The following is a 27,415-nucleotide window of genomic DNA, read 5'->3' as shown; positions in this document are numbered from 1 at the left end:
GCTTTCTATATGGCAATCACAGTCAGCCAATTAGACCCTACTGTGAAATTTCATACAAACAAAAAACTTCTTTTGTAAGATGAATACATTATGAAGTTAGAATTTAAGCAATCAGGGTGTTATCCTCCAGGATATAAGGAACATTTAAAATGAGATCTCCATGCATCCCCAAAAGCCAAATTAGGGCAAGTTTCCCCTAGAAATAAAACACACAGCCATAAGACATAACCAGAAATAACATTGTCTGCACTGTCTTCTTATGGCTCAAAATATAATTTTTTTGATATTGAGCCAAATGTTTCAGCGTTACACTAATAAACATCATAACATGAATACAGTTGGCAAGTATGACTAAAGGGTGCTTTTTTTCCCCCATAGTATGGTTTCCAGTTAAGGCTTTCTATATGGCAATCACAGTCAGCCAATTAGACCCTACTGTGAAATTTCATACAAACAAAAAACTTCTTTTGTAAGATGAATACATTATGAAGTTAGAATTTAAGCAATCAGGGTGTTATCCTCCAGGATATAAGGAACATTTAAAATGAGATCTCCATGCATCCCCAAAAGCCAAATTAGGGCAAGTTTCCCCTAGAAATAAAACACACAGCCATAAGACATAACCAGAAATAACATTGTCTGCACTGTCTTCTTATGGCTCAAAATATAATTTTTTTGATATTGAGCCAAATGTTTCAGCGTTACACTAATAAACATCATAACATGAATACAGTTGGCAAGTATGACTAAAGGCTGCTTTTCTTTCCCCTATAGTATGGTTTCCAGTTAAGGCTTTCTATATGGCAATCACAGTCAGCCAATTAGACCCTACTGTGAAATTTCATACAAACAAAAAACTTCTTTTGTAAGATGAATACATTATGAAGTTAGAATTTAAGCAATCAGGGTGTTTTAGGGTACAACTACATGGGCGATTTAGGTCCAATCCGACACCACACTATGAAACGATGGCGTGAAGTCAGATGCAACGAAAATAAGGTTAGTTGTAGGAATGTCGGATGTAGTCGCAGCGTGCATCTGACACAACACGACTGTCGGATGCAGATGCTGCATGCAGCATCTGCATCCGACAGTCGTGTTGTGATGGATAAACGCTGCGACTTCATCCGACATTTCTATTTCTTACCTTATTTCCCACTTGAAGCAAGCATTTCGCCGTGTGGCATCAGATCGGACCAAAATCGCCCATGTAGTATTACCCTTAAATAGCCTTATGCACACAAAGAATTGTATTTGATCCAGTGGCAAGCAATTCACATAAATGTGGCCTTTCCCTGATCCACATAACAAAGCAATACATTAGAATATACATTTTTGAAGTAAATAAGTATATAAAAGTATATATATAGTACATAAAAAAATAGAAAATGTAATTATAAGATGCCCAAATATAATTCAGTCCAATCCAAATTCTGCTGGGATTTAGCCGAATTCAATGAATCCCTAGAGAACATACATCATATATTTTAAGAAAATATTGAAAATATTATGCTGTAAAATTTATATTACAGAACAATTTGAAAATATTAGCAACATTAAGATTCAGTGGAAGACAGGTTAGATGAGATAGTGGGCAAAAGAAGGGAAAATGGGGGAGGAGATTTGGTTGGAGGTACTGTTAAGGATAGGGAGGACCACGTGTCATTTGTTCAATATGGTACCAGTATTAAATGTATGTTTGCAAATTCAAGGAGTCTGACTGGTAAAATGAGAGAGCTGGAGGTGCTGGTGGGAAAATATGATGTGATTGGTGTGGCTGAATGAGTCGCATGACTGGGAAGGTAATATCAAAGGCTATACTTTGTTTCAGAGGGACAGATGCAATAGAAAAGGAGGAGGGGTATGTCTGTTTTAGGATATAAAAGCTTATATAAAGGAGGAAGTTATGTTAGAAAATGATGGGGCTTATGGGTAGAGTTCTTCACCAATTGTAAAGAGTCCAGCAAATTAATTGTAGGCGTATGCTATAGACCCCCTAATGTAAGTGAGGAGGAGGCTAAGTTGCTGATGCAAATAGAAAAGGTTGCTAGTCTGGGTAAAGTAATGATAATGGGGGATTTTAATTACCCAGATATTGACTGGAGCCACAGTACTGCCAAATCAGTTAACGGTTACAAGTTTATAAACTTGTTGAAAGACAATTTTATGGCACAGGTTGTTGAGGAGCCTACCAGAAAAAATGCTATTCTGGATCTAGTGATCTCAAATGACCTAGAACCTAGCAAATGTGCAAGTCATTGAACCCTGGGTAATAGTGACCATAATGTTATAACATTTAATGTCTGGTGCAAAAAACAAATATACACTGGGGCAGCAAAAACCATGAATTTCAGAAAAAGCTAATTTTAGTACCTTGACGGCTGCCTTTCAGAGCATTGATTGGGGCATTAAGTTTGAGATAAAAACACAGAACAGAAATGGTTGTCATTTAAAATGATATTAAATCATTACTGTTCTTAATGTATTCCCTTAAGGAGTAAATGTAGAAGCACTAAGAATCACCCTATGTGGCTTAATATAGAGGTAAAGAAGTAAATAGGAAAGAAGAGAAAGGCATTTAAAAACTACAAATCTGTTGGGACAGAAGCTGCATTTAATGAATAGGAACACTATGTAAATCAGCAATCCGGAAGGCAAAGAAAGGAAATGAAGAGTGCATTCTGGCGGAGGCTAAGACTAACCCCAAAAAGTTTTTTAAATATATTAATAGTAAAAAGATGCAGGTTGAGAGTGTTGCTCAATTAAATAATGGTACCAGTATGGTTGTAACAGATACAGAAAAGGCAAATGTGCTAAATCAGTTCTTTTCTTTAGTGTATACAATAGAGGAGTCTGAGTTTCCTGAGCTCACTTTATAGCTGCCCTGATGGCTCAGCTCAATCTAGTCAGTGGCTGACTCAGGATATGATCCATAAAGCTTTATTAATAATTAATGTAAACAAGGCTTCAGGGCCTGGTGGCATACACCCCAGGTTCTAAGAGAGCTTAGTTCAGTTTTAGACCAGCCCCTATTTCTGATTGTCTCAGATTCGCTTTCATCTGGTATGGTACCTATGGATTGGAGAAAAGATGTTGTCATTTCAATATTTAAAAAGGGATTACGATCTCAGCCTGGCAATTATAGACCAGTAAGTTTGACATCTGTGGTGGGCAAATTATTTGAAGGCTTGTTAAGGGATCACATTCAAAATGTTGTCCTAGTGAATGGCATTATGAGCTGCAATCAGCATGGCTTTATGAAGGATACAGACAAATTTGATTTTTATGATGTGGTAAGTACGATGTTGGACAGTGGGGGGCAGTACATGTGATCTATTTGGATTTTGCCAAAGAGTTTGATACTGTGCACCACAAATGACTGCTTTCTAAAATAAGGTATGTTGGGCTTTATGGAGTCATTTGCACATGGATAGTAAACAGGATCAGCTACAGAGGGTGGTGGTTGCTAATGGTAAATTCTCTATTTGGAGTAAGGTTCTTAGTGGGGTCCCTCGGGCTCGGTATTGGGTCCACTTTTGTTCACCTTGTTTATTAATGATTTAGGGGAGGGTAATGTAAGTAATGTATGAGAGATGACACAAAACTATCCAGCCCTATAAATTCCATTCAGGATGTGGCATCCTTAGAACAGGATCTTGACAAACTGGCAATCTGGGCAGCTAAATGGCAAATGAGATTCAATGTTGATAAATGTAAATTCATGCACCTTGGATGTAAAAATATCAAAGCAACTTATACCCTTAATGGGACTGCACTAGGCAAATCCATTATGGAAAAGGACCTTGGAGTCCTTGTAGATGATAAACTTGGCTGTAGTAAGCAATTGCAGACAGCAGCATCAAGGGCAAATAAGGTTTTGAGCTATATTAAAAGTGCCATTGATTCAAGGCAGGAAGCGGCCATCTAGAATATGCCGTACAATTTTGGTCTCCATCACTCAAACAGAACATTATTGTATAAGAGAGGGTACAGAGAAGGGCAACTAAGCTGGTAAAATGTATGGAAAATCTTAGCTATGAAGAAAGACTGGCCAAATTGGGGATGTTCAAGCTGGAGAAGAGGCGTTTAAGGGGTTATATGATAACTAAGCGGATCATATAATAACCTCTTTAATGCTTTATTTACCAGTTGGTCTTTCCAGCTGACACAAGGTCACCCATTCTGTTTAGAAGAAAAGTGGTTACGCCTAAATATTCGGAAGGGATTTTTTACAGTGAGAGCTGTGAAGATGTGGAATTCTCTCCCTGAATCAGTTGTACTAGCTGATACATTAGATAGCTTTAAGAAGGGGTTGGATGGCTTTTTAGCAAGTGAGGGAATACAGGGTTATGGAAGATAGCTCACAGTTCAAGTTGATGCAGGGACTAGTCCGATTGACATTTTGGAGTCAGGAAGGAATTTTTTCCCCCTCTGAGGCAAATTGGAGAGGCTTAAGATGGGGTTTTTTTTGCCTTTCTCTGGACCAACTGGCAGTTAGGCAGGGTAAAAAAGTTAAAAGGTTGAACTTGATGGATGTGTGTCTTTTTTCAACCTAACTTACTATGTTACTATGTATGTCGAGTGTAATCTTACCTCATTATCTTGAATGATTTCTTCACAACCAGGAAGAGCAGGACACACTTTTGTAATGCACTGTGGACGTAGCCAAACAAGATCTCGGAAAGTCTGTATGACAGCTATAAAGTAAAATATTGTCATTAACATAGTAACTGTATATTGTTCAATCTATTAACAATATTAATCTGGCACTAAAAGGAATGTCAAGCCAAAAAAAATATCCTAATAAAAATATTTTTTTAATGCTACTGAAAGCAGTGTTTGTCTCTCCTTTTCTCCCTCCCTTACAATATAAGAAAAGCCAACTGATTAATATACCTGTCTTTGCTGAGGAACTCAAGACTTTTACAACATTGTTTATAAAGTAACGAAGATTTATGCAAATGCTGCTTTTAACAGCAACTGTATTTACAAAGAACTTTAAAAGCACAGAACATTTTTAATAAATGCAAATTGAAAGTTGCCTTTAATGTAAAAGATGTATTTTGGACCTGAGGTTTTAATGCTTATATATTAATAACTGAAATTACACAGGGAATCATATATGTATTCATAGAAAATAAAAACAACTAAATAAATATTCAGTGATTTCAAATCTGAAATCCTATGCATTCTATTTTAATATAAGTACAAATGTCTACATTTTTGGCAAATGAAACCATCACTGGCATAATGAAGAAGAAGATATATGTACCAGTTTTGAGTGTTTAAACAATATTGCATAGAACTGTAGTTTCATAAGGGCCTTCTGTTTTGAGCTTATTATTATTATGATCTTCTTTTAAAAAATACATACTATTAAAAAAAATAGTAAAAAAAAGTAAAACGTATGAACACCAGGAAAACTATAAGGCTATTTACACTGCAACTGTAGTTTCAGTTGCATAATCTAGGATAGATTTGTATTCCATTGTCATTTTAAAACACAGATATTCCTCCAAGTAATTAATGACCAGATTACATAAAATAGCCATTAAAAATACTTTCTGAAAACAATTGTACCATTTCCGGATCTATGTTGCAGTCACTGTTATTCCTCTTTCACACCTACAGTATTTGAACATCTCTCTGGTTCTGTTTTCAAAGCACATCCTTTAAGCCTCCTCAGTCCTAGATCTTTGCTCCCACCATCCTATTTGGTCGTATTATTCATTCATATAACAAAATCTTTACAAACAAAAACGAAAGAAAAAATGTGCATACTGAAATAATAAGCTTATGCTCCACCGTCAATAAAATTCATACCTGAGGTAATGTGCTCTTGATTAAATTCAAGAAGCTGTGACAAGATTTTCACACATTTCTCACTATACGTTTTTGCAATGCGGCCTGTAAAAAAAAAATTAGAAATTCAGCTTGTGCTTAATGCTATAAAAAACTAACACAACCACACCAAAAGAAAAGACCTCACAACTATGCACCAGTATCAATATTATATAAGGCAATCTTTATTAAAATAATTTACATGTATATACTTATCCTAAGTAACTTAGCATGGGAGCTTTTGACTTATTTGGTGCCTAGCTATTTTGACTATAGGGCCTTTATACACCAGGGTGTTTAGGTATGAGCGCAATTGGGTTGCTCAGTAATATTGAGTAAATGATTGTGAATTGTCTGATTATGGAAGGGGAGGACTGGAGAGTGGCTTTATATTTTTAATGGTTTTTAGGTCTTTTGTACCATGATTTTCTGGCATGTAAATTATATTAATAAAGAATGCCCTTTATTATATTGATACTGGTTCAGAGTTGTGGGGGTCTTTTCTTTTGGTGTATGGTTATAGTTTTGTTATACCCCCTATGCACAGTATGCATATTATCGGTGCTGTGCTCTTTCTTGTGAAGTTATACATACAAAATGAACGCAGCATTTTCATCAATACTATTAAAATTGCATAATATAAAATATACATAGTACCGCTGTTTTCTTTTTTTGTGTGTGCAAAAAATAGAAACCGTTAAAACAAGAAGCCCACAAGTATTTGCAGTCAAATAAAAAGGTTTGGGAACCCCTCTTAGCCTGCATAATTTACTCTATTTCAACAAAAAAGATAATGGTGGTATGTCTTTCATTTCCCAGGAACATCCGAGTACTGGGGTGTTTTCTGAACAAAGATTTTTAGTGAAGCAGTATTCAGTTGTATGAAATTAAATCAAATGTGAAAAACTGGTTGTGCAAAAATTTGGGTACACTTGCAATGTTGCTAATTTAAATGCATGTAACTGCTCAATACTGATAACTGGCAACACCAAATTGGTTAGATCGTTAAGCCTTAAACTTCATAGGCAGGTCTGTCCAATCATGAGAAAAAAATTTAAGGTGACTCTCCTCTGAAGAGTGACAGCATGGGATCCTCAAAGTAACTCTCAAAAGATCTGAAAACAAAGATTGTTCAGTATCATGGTTTGGGGGAAGGCTACAAAAAGCTATCTCAACGGTCAGGTTTAACTGTAAGGAATGTAATCAGGAAATGGAAGTCCACAGGCACAGTTGCTGTAAAACCCAGGTCCGGCAGGCCAAGAAAAATACATGAGCAGCATATTCAGAGGATTGTGAGAATGGTAACAGACAACCCAAAGATCACATCCAATGACCTGCAAGAACATCTTGCTGCAGATGGTGTATCTGTACATTGTTCTACAATTCACCACAATTTGCACAAAGAACATCTGTATGGCAGGGTGATAAGAAAGAAGCCATTTCTGCATTCAACACCACAAACAGAGTCGCTTGTTGTATGCAAAAGCTCATTTAGACAAGCCACAGTCATTTTGGAACAAAGTTATTGAGTTATTTGGTCATAACAAAAAGCACTTTGCATGGTGGAAGAAGAACACAGCATTCCAAAAAACATACCTGCTACCTACTGTCAAATTTGGTGGAGCTTCAATCATGCTGTGGGGCTGTGTGGCTAGTTCAGAGAATGGGGCCCTTGTTAAAGTCGAGGGTCGGATGAATTCAACCCAATATCAACAAATTCTTCAGCATAATGTTCAAGCATCAGTCACAAAGTTGAAGTTACGCAGGGGTTGGATATTCCAACAAGACAATGGCCCTAAACACACTTCGAAATCTACAAAGGCATTTATGCAGAAGGAGAAGTACAATATTCTGGAATGGCCGTCACAGTCCCCCAATTTAAATATCATCGAAAATCTATGGGATGATTTGAAGCAGGCTATCCATGCTCGGCACCCATCAAATTTAATTGAACTGGAGAGATTTTGTTTGGATAAATGGTCAAAAATACTGCCAACCAGAATCCAGACACTCATCGAAGGCTATAGGAGGTGTCTAGAGGCTGTTACATTTGCAAAAGGAGGCTCAACTAAGTATTGATGTATAATCTTTGTTGTAATTGATGCACCTGTCTAATTTTGTTATGATGCATATTGCATATTTTCTGTTAATCCAATAAACTTTATGTCACTGCTGAAATACTACTGTTTCCATAAGGCATGTTATATATTAAAAGGCAGTTGCTACTTTGAAAGCTCAGCCAATGATATACAAAACTCCAAACAATTAAGAGGGATTCCCATACTTTTCCATATGACTGTAAATGATCCTTCAATGATCCTTGAGACATTAGTGTTTAATAAAGAAATGTTTTTTTAGGATGTGCTGGTCCTGATCTATAAATATCTATATGATACATGCACATACATATTATACTTGTTCTTGCTACAATGTTTTAGAAAAGGAAGGAAGAATGACATACAATGATATATTTACTAAATACCAGCAGGCAGATGGAGAACAGACTAATAAATAATTGCTTTTACATAAAAGAACCAGTCACTGTTTTAGCACCAGCCATTCTAGTCGACTAGTGATCAAGCCCTTTACTGAAAATGAAACAGAAGCCATGCCAGAATTTTTACATCCTCAGAGGTACACTAGTACCAAAATATCAGTTTTTTAATGTCTGTGCCCCATACTGCACTGATACATTTAAATTTGTATGTACTGCATGTCAATGTCATTAGTCTTACCTATAGCAAAAATAGCAGTTTGTGCAAGTTGTACTGATACATCAGTGCAGCAAATTCTTAGCTCCTCCAGAATATTGTTCACATTTTCATCATTCACTAACTCGCAAAGAATGTCCATCTTCTGACTTTTGATATAATGTGGATCATTGTATGAAGAGAAAAATTTTTTATAGTGGCTACTAAAATGGCCAGGCATGCTACTCAGAATCTCTCGAACATGGCAAAGGGCAACAAAACACATTTCTTTGCTTTCAGAAGCCGAAGCAGTAAGGAGTGGACCTTTTAACCGGCCTAGAACATCTCTTTGCACACTAGAAAATTCCACTGCAAGAACCAGAAAGAGCTTAGTGGCTCCCATAACTACACTGGTATGGTTACTCTTTAAAAAGTTATCTAGTAAGTTTAAGATGTCAAAGAGTTCTTCTTCAGTTCTAGGGTTGTATCGAAGGAGGAAACCTAAAACTTCACTTTGTCCCCACTGATCCAGTTCAGCCATTCTATAAACAAAAAAACAGGCTTTAAGACAGTTTATTTTGTTGGCTTAACATACATTCTAATGGCAACTGATCATATGAATAGTCAAAGGAGCTTAAAAAGTAACCTGTTCAATAAATGATGAGCAATCGGTTTGTTGATTACAACTCCACCTTCTCCTTTTAGGATTTCCTCTAATGCACGTAAACAGTTCACCAAGACAATAGGATCTGGGTCTCTCAGTAGACTGTACAGTTCATTCACTACAGTCCCATCTGAACAGAGAGAAAAAAAGAGTGAGACTTATGTGATACTGACACTAATACCTACTCTTCAAAATATTAATGTACATTAAAAGTTATCTATAAGTCATGTTGATCATTTTTCAAGTATTCCAACCCCTATAGAATGTAAGTCTGTTGACATGGCCTTGTTACCCAATGCAGTGGTCCCCAACCAGTGGCTTGTAAGCAACATGCTGCTCACCAACCCCTTGGATGTTGCGCCCAGTGTCCCCCAAAGCAGTTGGATAGAAAAGGCTTCACAATCTGTTTTTCCAGACCTGTTGCACCTATGAAGCTTGTGCATATACACTTTATAAAAGTAATGTGGACTATGTTTACCCCAGGGATAATCACTTAATTGTTGACCCAAAAGGAAATATATGCGTAGTGCTGTAAATGTTATACTTCTGGTGCTTGGTTATCAAATGAAATGATTTTCTAATCTATAAAGATTAAACACAAGTCTAACCATAGCCATACTTGTGTTCAATGTTTTTCAGAACTCACCTACTTCCACATCACCTTGCTGTGAATGCATTTTTGCACATCCCAACACTGCAACTCTTCTCACATATGATGCTTTATCCCGAAGGCCACTGGATATAGGCTGCTGTATATACTCATTTATACCTGGCATTCTGAGAAACAATACAAAAAAAGAGTTTATGCTTGGCAAACAAAACAGTTAGGTCCATAAATATTTGGACAGACAACTTTTTTTTCTAATTTTGGTTCTGTACATTACCACAATGAATTTTAAATGAAACAACTCAATTAAACTGCAGACTTTCAGCTTGAATTCAGTGGGTTAAACAAAAAGATTGCATAAAAATGTGAGGAACTAAAGCCTCGAGGAACTAAAACTTTGGCAGCTCCAGACTATTTTTTCTTTAGTGGAAGAGGGAGCAAAATGGCTATTTTGATAGTAAAGGTTGCTTTTACTTTATTTGCAGACTTTAGTGCAATGGTACACTGTAAATACTCCCTGCAGGTTATACTGACCTGAGGTTGCACATGCTTCGCAATGCCAATCCTCTTACCATGGGGTTTGGATCGGAGCAATCTTTGCATAGAGTGTTAATGGCTAATAGTGCCAGATCAGGTTTCTGACAGGCATATGTGCACATGTATAGGTAGACCAACTTCTTCTGCACAATATCTACAGTCGCACTTGCCTTAACCATCTCCATGAACACACTGGACACATCCACTCCTTGAGTCATATGCCTTAATAATAAAGATATGTAATATAACTGTGTGAATTTTAGCACTGTAATGCTGAGCAAATAAAATAAAGATTACTCCAAAAAAACACATTAAAATATAACTTCTGCAAATAAGGCAGAGACTAATTTCTTACCTGATAACCTTGTGAATAACATTTCTATATCGCAATCTATCTGCCTGGATATGAGGATTTGACAGTGCTCTTTTAAGTTCCTTCACAGCATCCTCTGACCCCAGATATGGCATTATGAATAGACAAATGTTTTATACACAAACCTAATTAAAAGTGTAAAAAATAATTAACATTTGTATTTGGCCATTAATAACAGAAAATAAAAGACAATAAACTAAGCTCAACAAATGTTTAATGTTTAACAATCAGTCCAGTCTGTAACACATGCAATTACACATGCTAGTTGCAGTGTGCAGCGTTTGTATCCGACAGTCGTGTTGAGTTGGATGGAAAGTTTTCCATGTAGTTTACACAGGGCCACCATCAGGGGGGGCACATGGAGTACACCTGTACCGGGCCTGGGGCTAAAGAGGGGCTCAGCTGTGCTGAAGAAAATAGTATGTGATGGAGAAGTGCAAAGTTAGGGATTATCTGCAAGTTCCACGATCAGCAAACTCAAAATTAAGCTGTGAAACTATGCATGACTGGAGTTTTCATGAGCACTTGCTACGGGCCAACACGTTACCACAGTTTTTGTTTTGTGCTTAACATGAGCAGCATGAAATTGGTAGACGATCCCTAAATCTGCAATCTTGCCCTGCCATTGATTTTGAGCCAATGACAGCTTCTCCCTTCATTAAGTCACTCAGCAGGCTCCATCCCGTCCCTGTAAGCACAATGTTCCTGTTTAGAACATGAGAAGGACAAAGCAGTGCTGTGTATGTTGTGCTTTATATTTGCCTAGCTATGATTCTTTACAGTGTGATATTATATGTAGCTACCAACCTGTTATATACAAAGTGTGCAAAGACCACTTATACAATGATTTTTTTAACTTATAGGGGGGCAGATTGCTTGGATATAGACCCAGAGGTGTGTAGGCTGCCATAGTGACCAGGGAAAATTTAACTACAATATTTACCGAAATTTTTCTTTCCTGGTTACTATGGGCAGTAACCCCCCCCCAGAAGACTGGGGCCTACAGGGGGGGTGTACTATATAGGTAGGTGGAATAACAATTTGGTTTCTGTCCTATCATTGGTAAGGGGGCGGGGAAAACCCAGGTGTATAGGCTGCCCATAGTAACGAGGGAAGTTAAATTTCGGTAAGTATTGTAGTTACATTTTTCATTTTGAAAGTGAATGCAATGTCTGAGCGTCTGTGTGTATCTACTGCATTCCCTGTGCTCTCAAACAGCTTGTACTAACATAATGGATACAGAACACACACTGAGAAAAACAGAACCACAAATATTTAAGTATATATAATACAGAAGTCCTGAATCTGTTTTTGTAGACACCACACGGTTTACTGTGATTTCCCATAGATGTAATGAACTGGCAGTGTCTATTCTAGCAAGCAAATTGTTTTTTAAAACAGTGTCAATTTGGCTTTACTTTTCAAATAGGGGCACTGACCACCACCGCTAAAAATTGATTGCGCTGTGCGACTACTATTTTAATTTTATAGTAACGTAACATTACTTAGCCTTCTGTTCTGTCCATTTTCCAGCCTCTCATTAAGACTCCCTGTACTTCATACTAAAAATTAACATAAAGGTAAACGTGGCTCCAGGTGGCAGATAAATAAGGCTTGCAAGCACACCAGCAGCAAAAATGCAGAGCTGTCAACCTCCGTGATGGAAATGCCGGGGGAATGGTTGACAGCTCTAAATAAATGCAAAATCTAGATGACTTATAGACATCAGGACGCAGATCAGCTGCCCTTGTTGCACGTACATATACATGATTATTATACACCAGGGCAGTGGTAACAAAACAATCTAACCTTTGTGTATAGGCACCGGACCACTAGAAGCTCACGATGAAAACAAAATTCTTCCTAACCCTAGTGCCAGCTGAGACGTCAGTTCCTATCACGTGGACCGGAGGTAGGCTGCTGCAATTGGTGCGCTGTTTCGGAGAGAAAAATTACAGAAGCCTGTCAGTGAAAAATTGACAGATGCTTTCCTCATACCTCATTTCTGGGTTCTAAAATTCAGTATGTCAGTTAGAGTGCAGGTCAGGGCTGCCAATAGGGGGTACACCTATAGTAGGCCTGGGGATAAAGAGGGGCCGGCTGCCTGTGCTGAAGACCCGAAGATAAACCGAAAATGGTATGTGTAGAAGTGCAAAATTAGGGATTATCAGCAAACTCAATTTCAAGCTGTGACACAATGCAGGACTGGAGTTTTCATGAGCAGTATGAAATAGGCAGACGCTCCCTAACTCTGTAATCTGGCCCTGCCCCATTGCTTTTCAGCCAATGACAGCTTCTCCCTTCATTACCTCACTCAGCAGGCTCAGTTCCGCCCCTGTAAGCACACTGTTCCTGTTTGGGCTCCTTTCTCTATGGCAGAAAGAGAGCTGAGGGCCAGTATCCTGGAGCTTGCAGATAAGCGGATCATAAGAGAGACAAAGCAGTGCTGTGTATGTTGTGCTTAATATTTGCCTAGCTATGACTCTTTGCAGTGTGATATTATATGTAGCTACTACAGAGCCTATGTACAGAGTTTGCCTAGTGCTGGTATCAGTAGAAACCCCGCTTAAACAATGATTTTTTTTTTTAACTTATAGGGGGGCCCTGACCCTACCTGTTCAGATTGCTTGGGTATAGACCCAGAGGTGTGTAGGCTGCCGTAGTGACCAGGGAAAATTTAAAGGGGTGGTTCACCTTTACGGTAACTTTTATTATGTTATAGAACGGCCAATTCTAAGCAACTTTTCAATTGGTTTTCATTATTTCTTTTTTATAGTTATTTCTCTTTCTTGTGATTCTTTGCAGCTTTTAAATCGGCGTCGCTGTCCCCTTCCAAAAAACAAATGCTCTGTAAAAGCTACAAATGTATTGTTACTGATCCTTTTATTCAGTCTCTTCTATTCATATTCCAGTCTCTTATTCATCAGTGCATGGTTGCTAGGGTAAGTTGGGCCCAAGTTACCAGATTGCTTAAAATGCAAATTGAAGAGCTGCTGAATAAAACGTTAAATAACTCAAAAACCTTCAATAGTAAAAAATGAAAATCAATTGCAAATTATCTCAGAATATCACTTTCTATATCATACTAAAAGTTATCTCAAAGGTGAACAACCCCTTTACTACAGGGGGGTGTACTATATAGGTAGGTGGAATAACAATTTGGATTCTGTCCTATCATTGGTAAGAGGGCGAGGAAAACCCAGAGGTGTATAGGCTGCCCATAGTAACCAGGAAATGAAAATCTCGATAAGTATTGTGGTTCAATTTTCCCTTTTGTAGGTGAATGCAATGTCTGAGCTTCCCTCAGTTTTTGTGTATCTACTGCATTCCCTGTGCTCTCAAACAGCTTGTACTAACATAATGGAAACAGGATACACGCTGAGAAAAACATAACCACAAATATTTGAAGTATATATAATATAGAAGTCCTGAATCTGTTTTTGTAGAAACTGCCACACTGTTTACTGTGATATCGCTATGTATAAAATAATTTCCCATAGACTTAACTGAACTGGCAGTGTCTATTCTAGCAAGCAAATTGTTTTTAAAAACAGTGTCAAAGTTGCTATACTTTTTCAAATAGGGGCACTGACCGCAGCTAAAAATTGATTGTGCTGTGCGACTAGTATTTTAATTTTATAGTAACTTAACATTACTTAGCCTTATGTTCTGTTCATTTTCCAGCCTCACATTAAGACTCTACCTGTACTTCATACTAAAAATTAACACATTTTTAGGTGGCCCCACTATATGCAGATAAATAAGGCTAGCAAGCAGACCAGCAGCAAAAATGCAGAGCTGTCAACCTCTGTGAAGGAAATGTGCTAGGATTATGGGAGAATGGAGACGGGGGAGGGGCAAAAATGGTAACTCCCGAAAAAAAATAGGGGGGAGGGTTTACAGCTCTAAATAAATGCAAAATCTAGATAAATATCTATATATGAATATGTACAAAATTCTTCCTAACCCTAGTTCCAGCTGGGACCGGAGGTAGGCTGCTGCAATTGGAACACTGTTTCGGAGAAGAAAATTATAGAAGCTAGGAGACAGTGAAAAACTGACTGATGCTTTTCTTAAGTCCTCATTTCTGGCTTCTAGAATACAATATCTCAGTTAGAGTGCAGGCAGTTGTGAAGAGGCAGAGATGGGCTTTGCAGTAGGAGTGCTGTCGTCAGCGCCACAGGTAAACGATTCTCTGTGGTTACTGAAACCATTGTGCCAAATAATGGGGTATGTTCCATGTAATGGCTTTGAACTAAACTATTTTCAGTAGTTGTGTTTGTAGTTTTTTCCCCTTCACTGAAGATAAAATCCCAGGGCCAGAAATTTGAGGTTGTAACTTGGATTCTTGCTGGATTTACAATCTAGATTTATAATAAGAATTCTGAACCGGTGGGCCAAAATTGTCTCCCCATGCTGTTTGGGGTGGGTCCCTGTAATCCCTTTTATAATGTAAAAGTTCTTCCTGCAACAGAAAATGTTTATTTGATGTAGGGTTGCACCAAATCCAAAATTTAGTGATTCACCAATCTCAGCACTTGCAAGATTTGGTTTGGTAGAAACACAAAGGTCATGTGATTTAAAGGCTTTGGGGAATTGTTTGAGGGTTTTTTTTTGCCTAATTTGAATATGCAAATTAGAATGTGGATCAGTTATACTGTAAAATCCTTTGGAAAAGAGTTTCTGTTTGCATGAATGCAAAAATTATGGATTTGTTCATACTTTATAAAAACAGGGCACATAACTGGTTCTGGACCAGTTGTCTAGTCATAAAGATTGACCATAATGATTAAAGGAGAAGGAAAGCTACGGAGGCATTTTATTGCCAATAGATTAGCTGCAATAGTACAAGCTAGAATGCTATATTTATTCTGTAGAATGTTTTACCATACCTGAGTAAAAAGCTCTAGAAACTCTCTGTTTGTTTAGAATAGGAGCTGCAGTATTAACGTGGTGTGACATCACTTCCTGCCTGAGTCTCTCCCTGCTCTGGGCTCAGATTACAGTAGAGAAGGGAGGGGTGGGGGGAGAGGAACAAACTGAGCATGCTCTTGCCCAGGGCAATGAGGTTTAAGCTGAAGGCAGGAAGTCTGATACAGAAGCCCATGTGTACACAATAGAAGGAAAGAAATACTGTGTTTCTTTTGACAGGGGACTCAGAGCAGCATTACTTTGGGGATTTACTGGTATATTTAGATGGGCCTTTCGGATAAGGCTTACTTACTTTTAACCTTTCCTTCTCCTTTAACAAAAAAGTAACAACAATTCTTCCAGGCACTTGCATCAAATTTCAACAAATTTGGGAACCCTGGGCCCACGGGCCTCCCCCTGGGACTCCAGTTGTCCCTTTTCTCAGCATGGTAACATGAGTGTTGTTTTATGTCATTAAATGTAGTTGAGATAAATCTGTTATAAAGTGCTTGATAATTCTATATTGTTATATCTTATAACAATTTAACATATATATTGTTATATCTTATAACAATATAACATATCTTATGTTACTCTCTGAAATGTATTATCAGAGTTTGACACCGTGTATCCATGTATTTTCTGTAACTCATTTCTCAGTAACATTGCATGAAACAAGTCAGACAAATGGTATAAATCATTTGTAATCTAATCAATATAAGGTTGCTTATATTGTAAAGTGTTTTAAGCAATGGTTCTCGGGGAAATTAGTGTTTGTAATATATAAATCCAGTAATTTTCTTTTTGATGGGGTGTATTAAATGGGAACTCCACACAAACATAACTTAAGCTTTTTGAAAAGTAAACATAATTTCAAACCACTTTGCAATATACAATTAAAAAATATGCAGACTTTTCATGATTTTTAATGCTTTCTTGCTGATCAGTCTGACTACTTTGCTGATCTGACTACTGTTACTTTGTATCAGCAGCCAGCTGTCCTCAGCCTGCATCCTCCAAACACCAAAATTCCCTCTGCATGTGATTTCAATAAGGAATGGAACTTCACAGTGCAATGCATTATGGGTTATGTAGTTCCTGCATGCTGTCTGTAAGCTGTGGAGAAGTTGTTACAATTTGTAACATCAGTGTTTAGTCCCTCCTTCCCTGCCAGGATTTCAAATGATGCAGAAAGAGAACTGTTAAGTAGCTGGATTTCAGCATAGAAAATTGCATTTATTCAACAGGTAACTGTGATGGGTATATTAGGGATTTCTGTGTGATGTGGGCCTATTTATCATATTTTGATTTGGAATTACTGTATACTTTTGATCTGTTCAACACCCATTCATTTCCCAAAAAGGTGCTTGCGAGGGGATATGATTACACTTTACAAGTACATTAGAGGACATTATAGACAAATGGCAGGGGACCTTTTTACCCATAAAGTGGATCACCGTACCAGAGGCCACCCCTTTAGATTGGAAGAAAAGAACTTTCATTTGAAGCAACGTAGGGGGTTCTTCACAGTCAGGACAGTGAGGTTGTGGAATGCACTGCCGGGTGATGTTGTGATGGCTGATTCAGTTAATGCCTTTAAGAATGGCTTGGATGATTTTTTGGACTGACATAATATCAAAGGCTATTGTGATACTAAGCTCTACAGTTAATATAGGTATGGGTATATAGAATTTAATTAAAAGTAGGGAGGGGTGTGTGTATGGATGCTGGGTTTTCATTTTGAGGGGTTGAACTTGATGGACTTTGTCTTTTTTTAACCCAATTTAACTATGTAACTGAACTGAAAAAAGCGTTTGGAAGGTGAACAACACCTTTCAGAGACACAAAGGTTTATTTGTGCATAGCATTTAAGCTTATTGATGTGATACCTATTTTCATGGACATTTTCTTATAACTGTTCTGAAAACTTGGATGGCCTATTTAGGTACATGCCAGTGCTTGATTATATATATGTTAACTCTTATGTTGTACCTATGGGTTCTGGCGTTTAAAAAAACATTTATTCTTCACCCAGAGATAGAGGATGAATGGAGCTCTCCTTCCTAGCACTCCTATTGCTGTGGATTTCTGGCATACCAGGCGATGCAGCCACATTCGTCTCTTTTTTCTATCCCATATGCATAGTGATCACACCATGGGGTTGTCTTCAACATGGAATCGTCCCCTGTACTGTTCACCAGTAACCGCAAAGATTCTAAAATATAAGCTGCAGGTATGAAGAAAAAGTTGTTGGTTTGTTTTATTTACATTGTGTATATTGCAAAACCTCTCACACTTAAATATGGTTGAAATGTTTCCTTGGCCAAATAGGGCTATACTGTCAATTTATTTTAGTAACTTAGGTTGAAAAAAGACACATCCATCTAGTTCAACATTTTATGTCTATTTAAAACCTACTTAACTGCTACTTGATCCAGAGAAAGAAAAAAAAAAGATTCCTTCCTGATTCCAAGATTGAGCCAGTTACTAAATCAACTTTGTACTAAGAGGTTTTTGTATGTTGTGCAGAATAGACCTTAATTCTTACCTATTCCCATGACAGGTTAGCAGTGCATGGATCAACCCTTTGGAAGTTGGGGAAACCCATATGCTGCCTCTGGACGACAATGGATTGGAGACCCTCACTGTCACTTTAATTGATGCCAACCACTGCCCGGGTTCAGTAATGTTTTTGTTTGAAGGTTACTTTGGTACAATATTGTACACAGGTATGTTGCTTTTTATTTAAATGATGATCAGTTTGTTTGAGTGGCAAAATGCTTGTCAGTTGCAATACCTACTTTTAGGTGATGCTAAGAAGCACTGTTAAAGTTCTTGTTTGCATCTTGTAGGTGATTTTCGATACAGCCCTTCTATGTTGTGTTATCCACCTCTAAGCAATAAGAAGAAAATAGATGTGTTGTATTTGGACAATACAAACTGTGACCCAGAGCAAAAGCTGCCCTCCCGTCTTGAAGCAACCAACATGATTAAAGAAATCATTGAAAAATATCCATATCATGATATAGTGATTGGTAAGAATAATGTATATTATCTCCCAACACCAAATACTCCACAGTGAAACCAGGCAAACTAGATAATGATTTACGAAGTGCATATATACAGAAATATATTGCACACAAAACGATTTATAGTCATTACACACCATAAGTACAACGAACAAAAAAGATTTGCATTTACTCATAGATCTGCCTGGACTTAGCTTTTATATTTTAATGCTTGTAGTAGACTGATCAAAACAAATCACTGGGTTTTTTTTGATGGGATGGGGGAGTAACTGTAGTGGCACAAATTAACACCTGTGCTAAGCCCTCTTGTATAGGGTTATTCGATCACTCTTAGGGCGTTATTTATTAAAGGTTGAGTTTTTTTCTCAAAAAATTAGTTTTTCCGGTTTAGTTTCACTAAAAAAAACTCTAATTTTTCTAGATTTATTATGCTCTGAAGCTGCAAAAAGTTTGAGTTAAAGTTGCTGACTAACTCAGAGTTAGAGAGTTGAAAAGCAGGAAGTTGGGTTCTGTTCTGTTATGTTAGAAATCCAGTCACTCCAGCCTTCATAGATTACATATTTGGCTAACTAACTATCTTTTAACAATGCTTCTCATCCCTGTGAGAAATAAGTTTTTATTTAACATTTCAATTTTTACAACAGTACAGGGGGGGGGGACTTAGTTAAGAAAGGGATAGAAAAGAAGAAGAGAATAGAGAGATAGAGGAGAAGAAGGGGAGAGCAGGGGGAGGTTAACAAACTGAGAACATTAGATTTATAGTCCTACTGCATCTGCTAAGTTTTCCTTACTAATTGTTAGGACCCAGTTGTGGCAATGTATTCGCTTCTGGCCACGCTTCCCCAGATGGCATCAAATTTGTCAGGGCATCCACGGGTCTAGTATACCAGTTTCAGCTTGGGTAGGGAGTCATTGATGAGTTTTTTCCAAAAGTTTAATGCTGACGGCCCCATGGATTTACAATGTAGCAGTATTGCCTTTTTTGCATAATAAACTAGTTGCAAATAACACAGTTTGGCTAAAGACCTCAATGGTAATGCTTCCATAATACCCAGAAGACAGAGGCTGAGTGACAGTACATTGGGGAGCGCTAAACTACTTTCAGCATATGTGAGAACCTTGGATTACTGGGCATTCCCAGAAGACATGGAAGCATGTACCCACAGCTTTGAGAAACTTGGGGCACAGGTCTGAGACGCCAGGGTAAATCCTGCTAATCGTTGTGGGGTGAGATATATTTAGTCTGTATGTACCTGTCCATACTAGAGATAGTAAGTTGGGGTACTAAAGCTAGAGCATCTTTCCACATCTCTTCCTCTAGGTCTGGGATGTCTCCGCACCAGTGTTGTTTGATTTTGTTCAGTTGGGTTGTGTTTGATTGCATCATATAATGTAGATGTAGGTTCACACTTTTGCCAAATCTGGTCGGAGGAGATATAATTCCAAGGTAGTATCTGCGGCGACAAGTGGTCGTATGGGGAATTTAGACAGAAAGGCATGTTTTAGCTGAAAGTATCGAAACAGCATATTTGCTGGGAGTTGGAATTAGTTTTGAAGCGCATTAAATAATTTACAGTCCCCATTGGCTATAATATCCCCTGGTGTTTTGACTCCTGCGGCCGCCCACCTAGCAATATCTGAGACTGAATTAAAGTGCAGGAGGTATTTATCGCCCCAGATAGGGGTCTATTTGGACCAGACCGTTTGTTTGTTCTGGGTGATTTTGAGTGCCGACTGATAGGTTTCCACTACTGTTTTAATGGGGGTTATCGTTCTGTATATTGCGGAGATACCCCTATATAGCAACTTAGCCAGGGCCTCTAGAGAACCTACAATAGTGGCTTCAAGTACAAGCACTTGCTTAGCTAGTTGTGAAGCTAACCACCAATGTGCAAAGATCAGCTGGTCCAGTATTCTGAATTGCTTGTGCCCAAGCTGTGCTCAATATCGAGAACTGTTTATAACATTCAGGCGGGAACCCATCAGGGCCAGGGGCTTTCCCTCTACCATCGGGTATCTGAGCTGGTTGAAAATCATAGAGGGTTTGATAGTATCCTGCAAAGCGGTCAGCTCTGACTTAGCAGTGGTCACGGAGCCATCCTCCAGCTGTAGCTCGTTGAGGGCCCAGTATGGTGTTTTACCTCTGGCTAGCATGGCAATTAGTTTGCTATTTTTGTCACCCTTATCATACCAGTGGGCAGCCCTGTACAACTCGGCTTGAGTGAATTTTTCTGAATACAGTAAGTTAACATCTCTTTGGCACTCATTGAGCCTATGTGCATTGAACCAGTTTGTTCTGTGCTTCTAGTAAGGATTCATCACAAGTCTGTCTAGCTTGTTTAATTAGGGATATGTACATGCTCCTAGTATACGCTTTCCCTGCATCCCAGACTACACTTGCCTGTGCTGTGTCCATGTCCCAGTATTGGGCCAGCAGGGGGGAAAGATGTTCCGACACATATTTATGCTGCTCCGAATTGGGAGACAGTCTCCACCTCGGGGTTTGGCATCTCGATCCCAGGTAAAGGTGACTAAAAGAGGAGCATGGTCTGAACATATCCGGGAGAGGAACCTACTAGTTTTCAGGCCCTGTAAGAGGTCTGCTGTATCAGAACCAAATTGATGCGTTGGAGGGCTGTGGATGCACTAGTATAACATGGAAATTGGCCCATGCTTGGATTTTGAGCCATCGCCAGGAGTCAGTGAGGCCCAAAGCTGAGGCCCACTAGTGCCATGGTATCACCTGTATGAGAATGGAGGTGGTCAGTGTGCGGGTCCATCACCATGTTAAAATCACCGGCCCAATGTGTGGGAATATGACCAAGATTGGCTACTTTCTGGGTAATCTCATGTAGGAGGTGTATGTCAGCTGGGGGTGGTAAATATACGTTTACAAACACATAATGTCTGTCTCACCTTTGACTAACAAATATCTACTACCTTGATCAGCAATTACTTGGTCTAGGCAGAATTTTAGTGATCTACGTATCAGTATTGCAATGCTGAGAATTCTGCATGGTACATTAGTGGTATCCATTCTCTTTTCAGTGCTCTAAAGTGTCTTTCCTGTAGCATTATTATGTCGGCCCCGGATTTCCTTAGAGAGTTCAGCACTATGGACCTTTTAACTTTGTCAGTCAGACCCCTAGTGTTCCACGACACTATAGTAAAACATGTACTTGACATTGTAGAGCATAAAAAAAATATATTGTTCCTGTTGAGGGGCCACATGGGAGTTGCCATCCACTGGGGCTCCATGGGTGTGTATCAGGCTCCGAGGTGACCCTCCAACTTCCCAGCTATGTATCGGAGTTATCCCTTTGCCCCCCAGCTCAGAAGAAGTGTATCATGTCCATATTACATCCAATGGAATCGGGAATCAGTCGGTCGCTGTAGAAGGGGTGAATTGGGAGACCTGTGGGTCCAGTTATTTCATTTTTGTTTTGTTTTTTATATTGCGCCCTTGGAGGGCTCTGGGCGTTACCAGGCCTCTGTTTCAGCCAGTCCAATGCCTGCTCCGAGTGCTCAAAGAAGTGGGCCTTGCCTCCATCCATGATCTTCATCTTTGCAGGATATAGTTATATTATATAATCAAAACTCAAGTTGCGGAGCTTATTCTTGACTCCCATGTATGAGCTTCATTTCCCTTGTATCATGGTGGAGTAGTCAGGGTAGCGTGATATCGCGCTCCTGCATATTGTAATTCCCCCTTTTTTCTGGCTTTTCTCAGTGCCATATCGCAGTCTCTGTGATTTAGTAATTTAAGCAGAAATGCCCGTGGTGGGGCTCCAAGAAGCAAAGGCCTAAGAGGGGACCCTGTGTGCATATTGTGCAAATATTTCAGGGTGAGTTCCCTCACTGTGCTCTGGTAGACCCAGGATTCGGACATTGGACTGGAGCTTTAGGTTCTCCAAGTCATCCATGCGATCGGTAACAGTCTGGAGCTGAAGCTTTATTTGGTTATCTTGTGGCAGTGGAGCTGTGCTGTCCTCAACCACTCCTTCCTCCAATTCCCCAGTCCTCTTCCGTATATTATGAACATCCTGTTTGATGAGGGTAAGGTCCACTTTCAGTTCCTCAATTTTGGATGTAAGCATGAAAGTTGGGGTGGTTTGGCAGTTCAAAATGACAGACATGAGGTCAGCTGGAGTTGGTCCTGTTGGGCTCTCTGTAGGAGGCTCCCTGTCTGTCATGAGTGGGGGAGAGGCATTCGGCGTGGGGGGGGGAGACTCACAGTCTCTTGATTGTTGTTGCAGGCATATTGCTCCAGCCGCGAGGCTGCATCAGATCTCACTCTGTGTGTCTTTTTCCCCATATTTAACAGTCCATATACACAAACAGTTAGGCTTGGTAGTGTTCCCTCAATGCTCAACAGCTTTAGTACAGACCATGGTTTGAGTAGGGAGCGGTGAATACATGTCACATGTACAGCATGACCCTGGGGTGGCAGTGGGCTGAGGCTGTGTGGGGAAATCACTTGCCTTGAACCCTCACCTCTATTGGGGCGATTATGTGTAACTGCGGGCCCAGACTCTCTTCCAGCCGTGTATGCAGGCTAGTGTCTCTGCTGGTATGCAGAGTGCTTCTGGGATGGTGGAGGGCAGGCTGTGTGGGGGCCAGAGTCCAGTGTACAGTTGTGTGGCAGGGGTTGCAGGTCCTTCTGCTGCCAATTCAGACTGCTGGAAGGCCCTGGAGTGAAAGGCCCAGGGTGTAGGTATGTAGCAGGGAGCCTTTAATGCAGGGTGTACTGGGGCTGCAGCATCTTAAAGCCAAAGGCCAGTATTATTGCATACGTGCAGGCAGGGGGGCACCCCGGGGTCGCTGAGTCCCTCCACTGTGACACCCAGTAGTCCCCCCTTTGGAAGGACAACGCTGGTTGGCCACGCTCCGGTCTTCGTGTTCACGTGAGTCCCCGTTGCGTGTTGTAGAAGGTGCCAGGTTCTTCCAGCGAAGTTCCACGGGTCCATCTTCCGGCTCCTTTGTAAGCTGACTGAGTGATCCGTATTTCTGCGCATGCGCAGTTGGAGCAGTTTGCTGGTTTACGACAACTGCGCATGTGCGGAATTACATGAAAATTGACGATCTCTCTTTCAGCTTACAGAGGAGCCAGAAGATGGACGCATGGAACTTCGCTGGAAAAATCTGCGCCGAGGGGTAAGTATGGGGCATCTCCCAGGGGGGGTAGGGCTTTTTTTCCCCACAGGTTGATTTCTCCTTTAAGCACTACTCAAAAAAGCTGTTATTTGTATTGACTAGTGAGAGAGCTGGATTTGAAGGTGGCAGAGTTGCGTACCTTTTGGATGAGAGTAAAATTAGTTGGTTAATGGATGGATGATTGCTTAAAATGGATTCCCTGACAAGAGTTTTTTTTTTTAATTCTTTATTTATGTTTTTCCAACAAGACACACAAACATCTTAGCTCTTGCCATTAATTTCCTTATATAGCTTCATATAGATTACAAAACATATATACATATAGAAAAAGGAAGAAAGGGGGGAAAAAAAAACATACAAGAAGAATTCTTAATATCAGTTGACATGGGGTTGACATTTCTTACTCTCCCACTAAGCTTTTTGATTTTCTACTCTACCTCCACTGTGGACTCTATCTAGAAGCGACTAATTCTGTAAAAAAATACAGGATTGGCATTTTTGAAGAAACTGAATTTGTTGGGTTAATTTATTGCTTTTAAACTTCTCGAACGTATAGATTTCTTGTATTTTGAGTAACCATTCCTTGCTCGTTGGTATATTTGGGGATTTCCAATATTTTGGTATTAACATCTTAGCTGCATTGATCATAGTAGAGACCACTGATTTTTTTTTTTATATTGGGATGTAGTCCTTTTATTTTAATGTAGAAGAAAAAAAACTGCTGAGTCTTCAATCTCCATGTCCGTAAATTTGGTTAACCACTGTTGAAGCTCGAGCCAATATGGTCTTATCTTGGGACATTGAATCCAAGGGTACCATATCATGTAGTAGCTTAAATTTCCTATCCGTCATAAATTGATATGCGAAAGGACCATTTTTTAAGTTTTCAACACATGCTCGGTTCAAAGTCCTGATTGTAAAGAATGGGCAAAAGCCGGGATTTTGGGCTCAAAAGATGTTTTTTGTATTTTACCATATCCCATATTTTAATAACCCCTTCAAGGACAAGGCCAGGCTTCAGACCCTGTTGACGATGTTTTGGTAACCATATAAATGAATCGGGGGGAATTAATGAGCAATGCTGTTCTATCTTTGCCCATTATTTCAAATCTGACGCAAAGAAAATGTCAAACATCCTTTGTAGAACTGCTGCTACATGTTAGTTATATAGATCTGAATCCTAAGCCACCCTTTTCCTTGGATTGTATCAAATATGTATATTTCTGACTTGCTGGCTTCTTGCCCCAAACTAAATCCAATATCGCAGACCGGATATTCTTAAATAAGGATTTGGGAATAGTCATTGGTAAAGTCTGGAATAAGTACAAAAAACGGGGAAGAAAACCCATCTTGATTATGTTGATTCTCCCGAACCATGAAAATCCTGGTTTATACCATTTTTTAAGATGTTTCTGTACTTCCTTTACAAGTGGGTGTATATTGTTTTTTATACAGTCACACAGATTAGATGACACTTTCAATACCCAAGTACGTAAAACATTGATTTTCTACAGCAAAGGAAAAAGAATTTCTAATCTGTGTCATTGACTAGAGTTTTTAAAAGTGCAAAATATAATTTTTTTGTAATAATTTCTTTAACTGAGCATTATGGAAACATACTACTGCAGGTGGGACTAATTTAACAAAATGTCAAGTTCAGTGTTTTCCATCTATTAAGGAACATGCTTCTTTTTAGGCCAGTTTTATGGATATTCATTATTGCCTTTTACATTTACAGGTGTCTACAATATTGGCAAAGAGTCCCTCTTAGTGGACTTAGCTAAAACCTTTAAAACTTGGGTTGTTGTAAGCGCACAAAGACTAGAATTGCTCCAAATATTGGAAATGGAAAATGTGTTTACCACAGAAGAAGGCGCTGGCAGAATTCGCCTTGTGGATCAATCAGAAGTTAACTATATCAACATGGTACGTTGGAACAGAGTCTGCCCCACACTGGCCATTCTCCCTACCAGCCGTAAAGTTAAAATTTGGCATAAAGATGTACATGCAGTGCCATACTCTGATCATTCATCCTTTGTAGAACTTCAAGAATTTGTGTCTAGGCTGGAACCATCTTCAATTGTTCCAGTGGTGAAAACTAAAGCATGTGAAACTTACTTCCAGCAGTACCTTAGCACCAGTAAGCATGAACAGCATTGCATAAAAATTCCCGAATCTGTTAAAAACTGTATGAAGAAGCAAAATACTTGCTCTGAGGCAATACATTTATTCAAGGCTCCCAAGCGTAAATATCTTCCTAAAGGCGTTGTATTTGAGTCTCCTGTGAAGAGTGCCCATCCAGCAGACTTAAATGGACAAAAAAGCCCTCTCAATAAATCTTATAGCGAAAGTATTCTTCAAGGGCACAATCTTGTTAAGCCTTCCTTAAAAGAACAGCAGAGAAGGAGCTCACAATTGCCTTTGACTGAGTCAACCATGCTGGTACCAGATACAGAGAGAACTTCCTCCACTTCTAAAATGACCAGTCCATCCGGTGATAACATGTCTGAAATGCCATCTCTTATCTGTTGGTCCCCTAAGTATAAAAACGAGACTGTCATCTCAGACAACCCTCTTTCTTCTGAAAGTCTTATACATAATCCAAGCAATTCTTCATTGTTTCATAATCGCACCCTGCTGGACTGGAAAGGTAGGGCTAGTTTATCTATATTGCCACTGAAAAAACAGAGCCATTTTGGACCCCAATACTTTCATATGCAAGTTGAGAGATACTTAACAAAACAGCGCTTAGACATATAAAGAAGCAGGGGAAGGAAAGAACATATGTTCAGGTTTTACCTCCATTTCTAATAAACGGGTCTTGACATGACTTGATTTTCTATTGTCCAATAATAAAATGTAAATGTTTACATTATGTGACAAAGATGCAAAGCATACAAAAGTGTATGTGTATATATATATATATATATATATATATATATATATATATATATTTATATATTATAGTAAAAAGAAGGTACAAATAAATAGGGTGCATGCTAGCCTTTTGTGGATATCAACCCATGCAGATGCTGTAGTTGGGAGACCTTGCTCTTAAGTTTAGGTCCCCTTTGGGGTGTAGTGTTTGTTTTCGGCATCCATTAGCTCATAACAAGGTAAAGGCTGTTGCACCATTGGTCATCTTACCTACTTAGTACTGCTAAGCATATTTGCTGATTTCTACTTGTTTTGTTCTCCAGAATATAAGTATTAATGTGATTCTGTAACTTGTGTCCCAAAGGCAGATTTTTATTTTCAGGTCTATAATTGCCATGCCCAATACTATGTTGTAATGTTTAACTTGTAATTGCCTGACTAAAATCTGAAGCAGCTGAGTACAATGGGACTCATAAATGACCACCTGCAACCAATCAGTGCATGTTTTTTTTTCAGGCGGTTGCAGGTAGAACAATGAATGTAACAATCTGATTGGTTGCCATGGGAAGCTGCCCATGGGCAAATTTTCCCAGTGTTCATAAATGACCCCCATTGTGTGTTAAAGCGGAAGTAGAACCCACCCTCCTCATGTCAGGAAATTTACTTTTTTGCACTAAATAAGAAAATAAAGCCACTTTCATTTTCAAACTTGGTGTTAAAATAAACTGCTTT

The 27,415-nt window shown here is 39.0% G+C and overlaps 2 protein-coding genes across 10 annotated transcripts in view; one reads left to right on the top strand and one right to left on the bottom strand.

Annotated features, from left to right (window-relative positions):
- The window catches only part of ap4b1.L (adaptor related protein complex 4 subunit beta 1 L homeolog), a 17,677-nt gene extending 5,028 nt beyond the window's left edge, over positions 1-12,649 (bottom strand). For 3 of the 5 annotated variants that reach the window (XM_018246578.2, XM_018246582.2, XM_018246583.2), the window contains exons 1-8: positions 12,522-12,649; positions 10,695-10,837; positions 10,337-10,561; positions 9,842-9,972; positions 9,178-9,325; positions 8,577-9,073; positions 5,824-5,907; positions 4,594-4,697 (exon numbers count right to left, since the gene is read on the bottom strand). In XM_018246578.2, the coding sequence (XP_018102067.1) occupies positions 4,594-4,697; positions 5,824-5,907; positions 8,577-9,073; positions 9,178-9,325; positions 9,842-9,972; positions 10,337-10,561; positions 10,695-10,807 (1,302 nt within the window). In that variant the 5' untranslated portion in view covers positions 10,808-10,837; positions 12,522-12,649. Of the gene's footprint in view, positions 1-4,593; positions 4,698-5,823; positions 5,908-8,576; positions 9,074-9,177; positions 9,326-9,841; positions 9,973-10,336; positions 10,562-10,694; positions 10,838-11,655; positions 12,170-12,217; positions 12,495-12,521 lie in introns of those variants that run through there. The other 2 variants (XM_018246580.2, XM_018246579.2) reach the window with 2 other exon arrangements.
- Positions 11,437-27,391, top strand: dclre1b.L (DNA cross-link repair 1B L homeolog). Of its 5 annotated transcripts, XM_018246589.2 has the most exons (6): positions 13,049-13,162; positions 14,685-14,895; positions 17,659-17,856; positions 18,187-18,352; positions 18,476-18,658; positions 25,545-27,391. In XM_018246589.2, the coding sequence occupies exons 3-6, from the start codon at positions 17,668-17,670 to the stop codon at positions 26,564-26,566; spliced, it is 1,560 nt and encodes a 519-aa protein (XP_018102078.1). In that variant the 5' UTR covers positions 13,049-13,162; positions 14,685-14,895; positions 17,659-17,667; the 3' UTR covers positions 26,567-27,391. The 5 variants fall into 5 exon arrangements, with proteins under 5 accessions (XP_018102073.1, XP_041437991.1, XP_018102080.1 ...); XM_018246584.2 differs by lacking the exons at positions 13,049-13,162; positions 14,685-14,895 and adding an exon at positions 11,437-11,452; XM_041582057.1 differs by lacking the exons at positions 13,049-13,162; positions 14,685-14,895 and adding an exon at positions 12,724-12,849.
- The last annotated feature ends 24 nt before the right edge of the window (positions 27,392-27,415 follow it).

The sequence above is a fragment of the Xenopus laevis genome, chromosome 2L (genome assembly GCF_017654675.1).
Source record: "Xenopus laevis strain J_2021 chromosome 2L, Xenopus_laevis_v10.1, whole genome shotgun sequence".
Classification (NCBI taxonomy): domain Eukaryota; kingdom Metazoa; phylum Chordata; class Amphibia; order Anura; family Pipidae; genus Xenopus; species Xenopus laevis.
This window is presented reverse-complemented; position numbering and strand designations above follow the sequence as displayed.

Excerpts from the sequence above, each read along its gene's own strand:
- dclre1b.L (XM_018246584.2), top strand. The coding sequence starts at position 17,668 with ATGAATGGAGCTCTCCTTCCTAGCACTCCTATTGCTGTGGATTTCTGG. Across the intron at positions 17,857-18,186 it reads TTCTAAAATATAAGCTGCAG|GTTAGCAGTGCATGGATCAA; the intron begins GTATGAAGAAAA and ends TTCCCATGACAG. Across the intron at positions 18,353-18,475 it reads TGGTACAATATTGTACACAG|GTGATTTTCGATACAGCCCT; the intron begins GTATGTTGCTTT and ends TGCATCTTGTAG.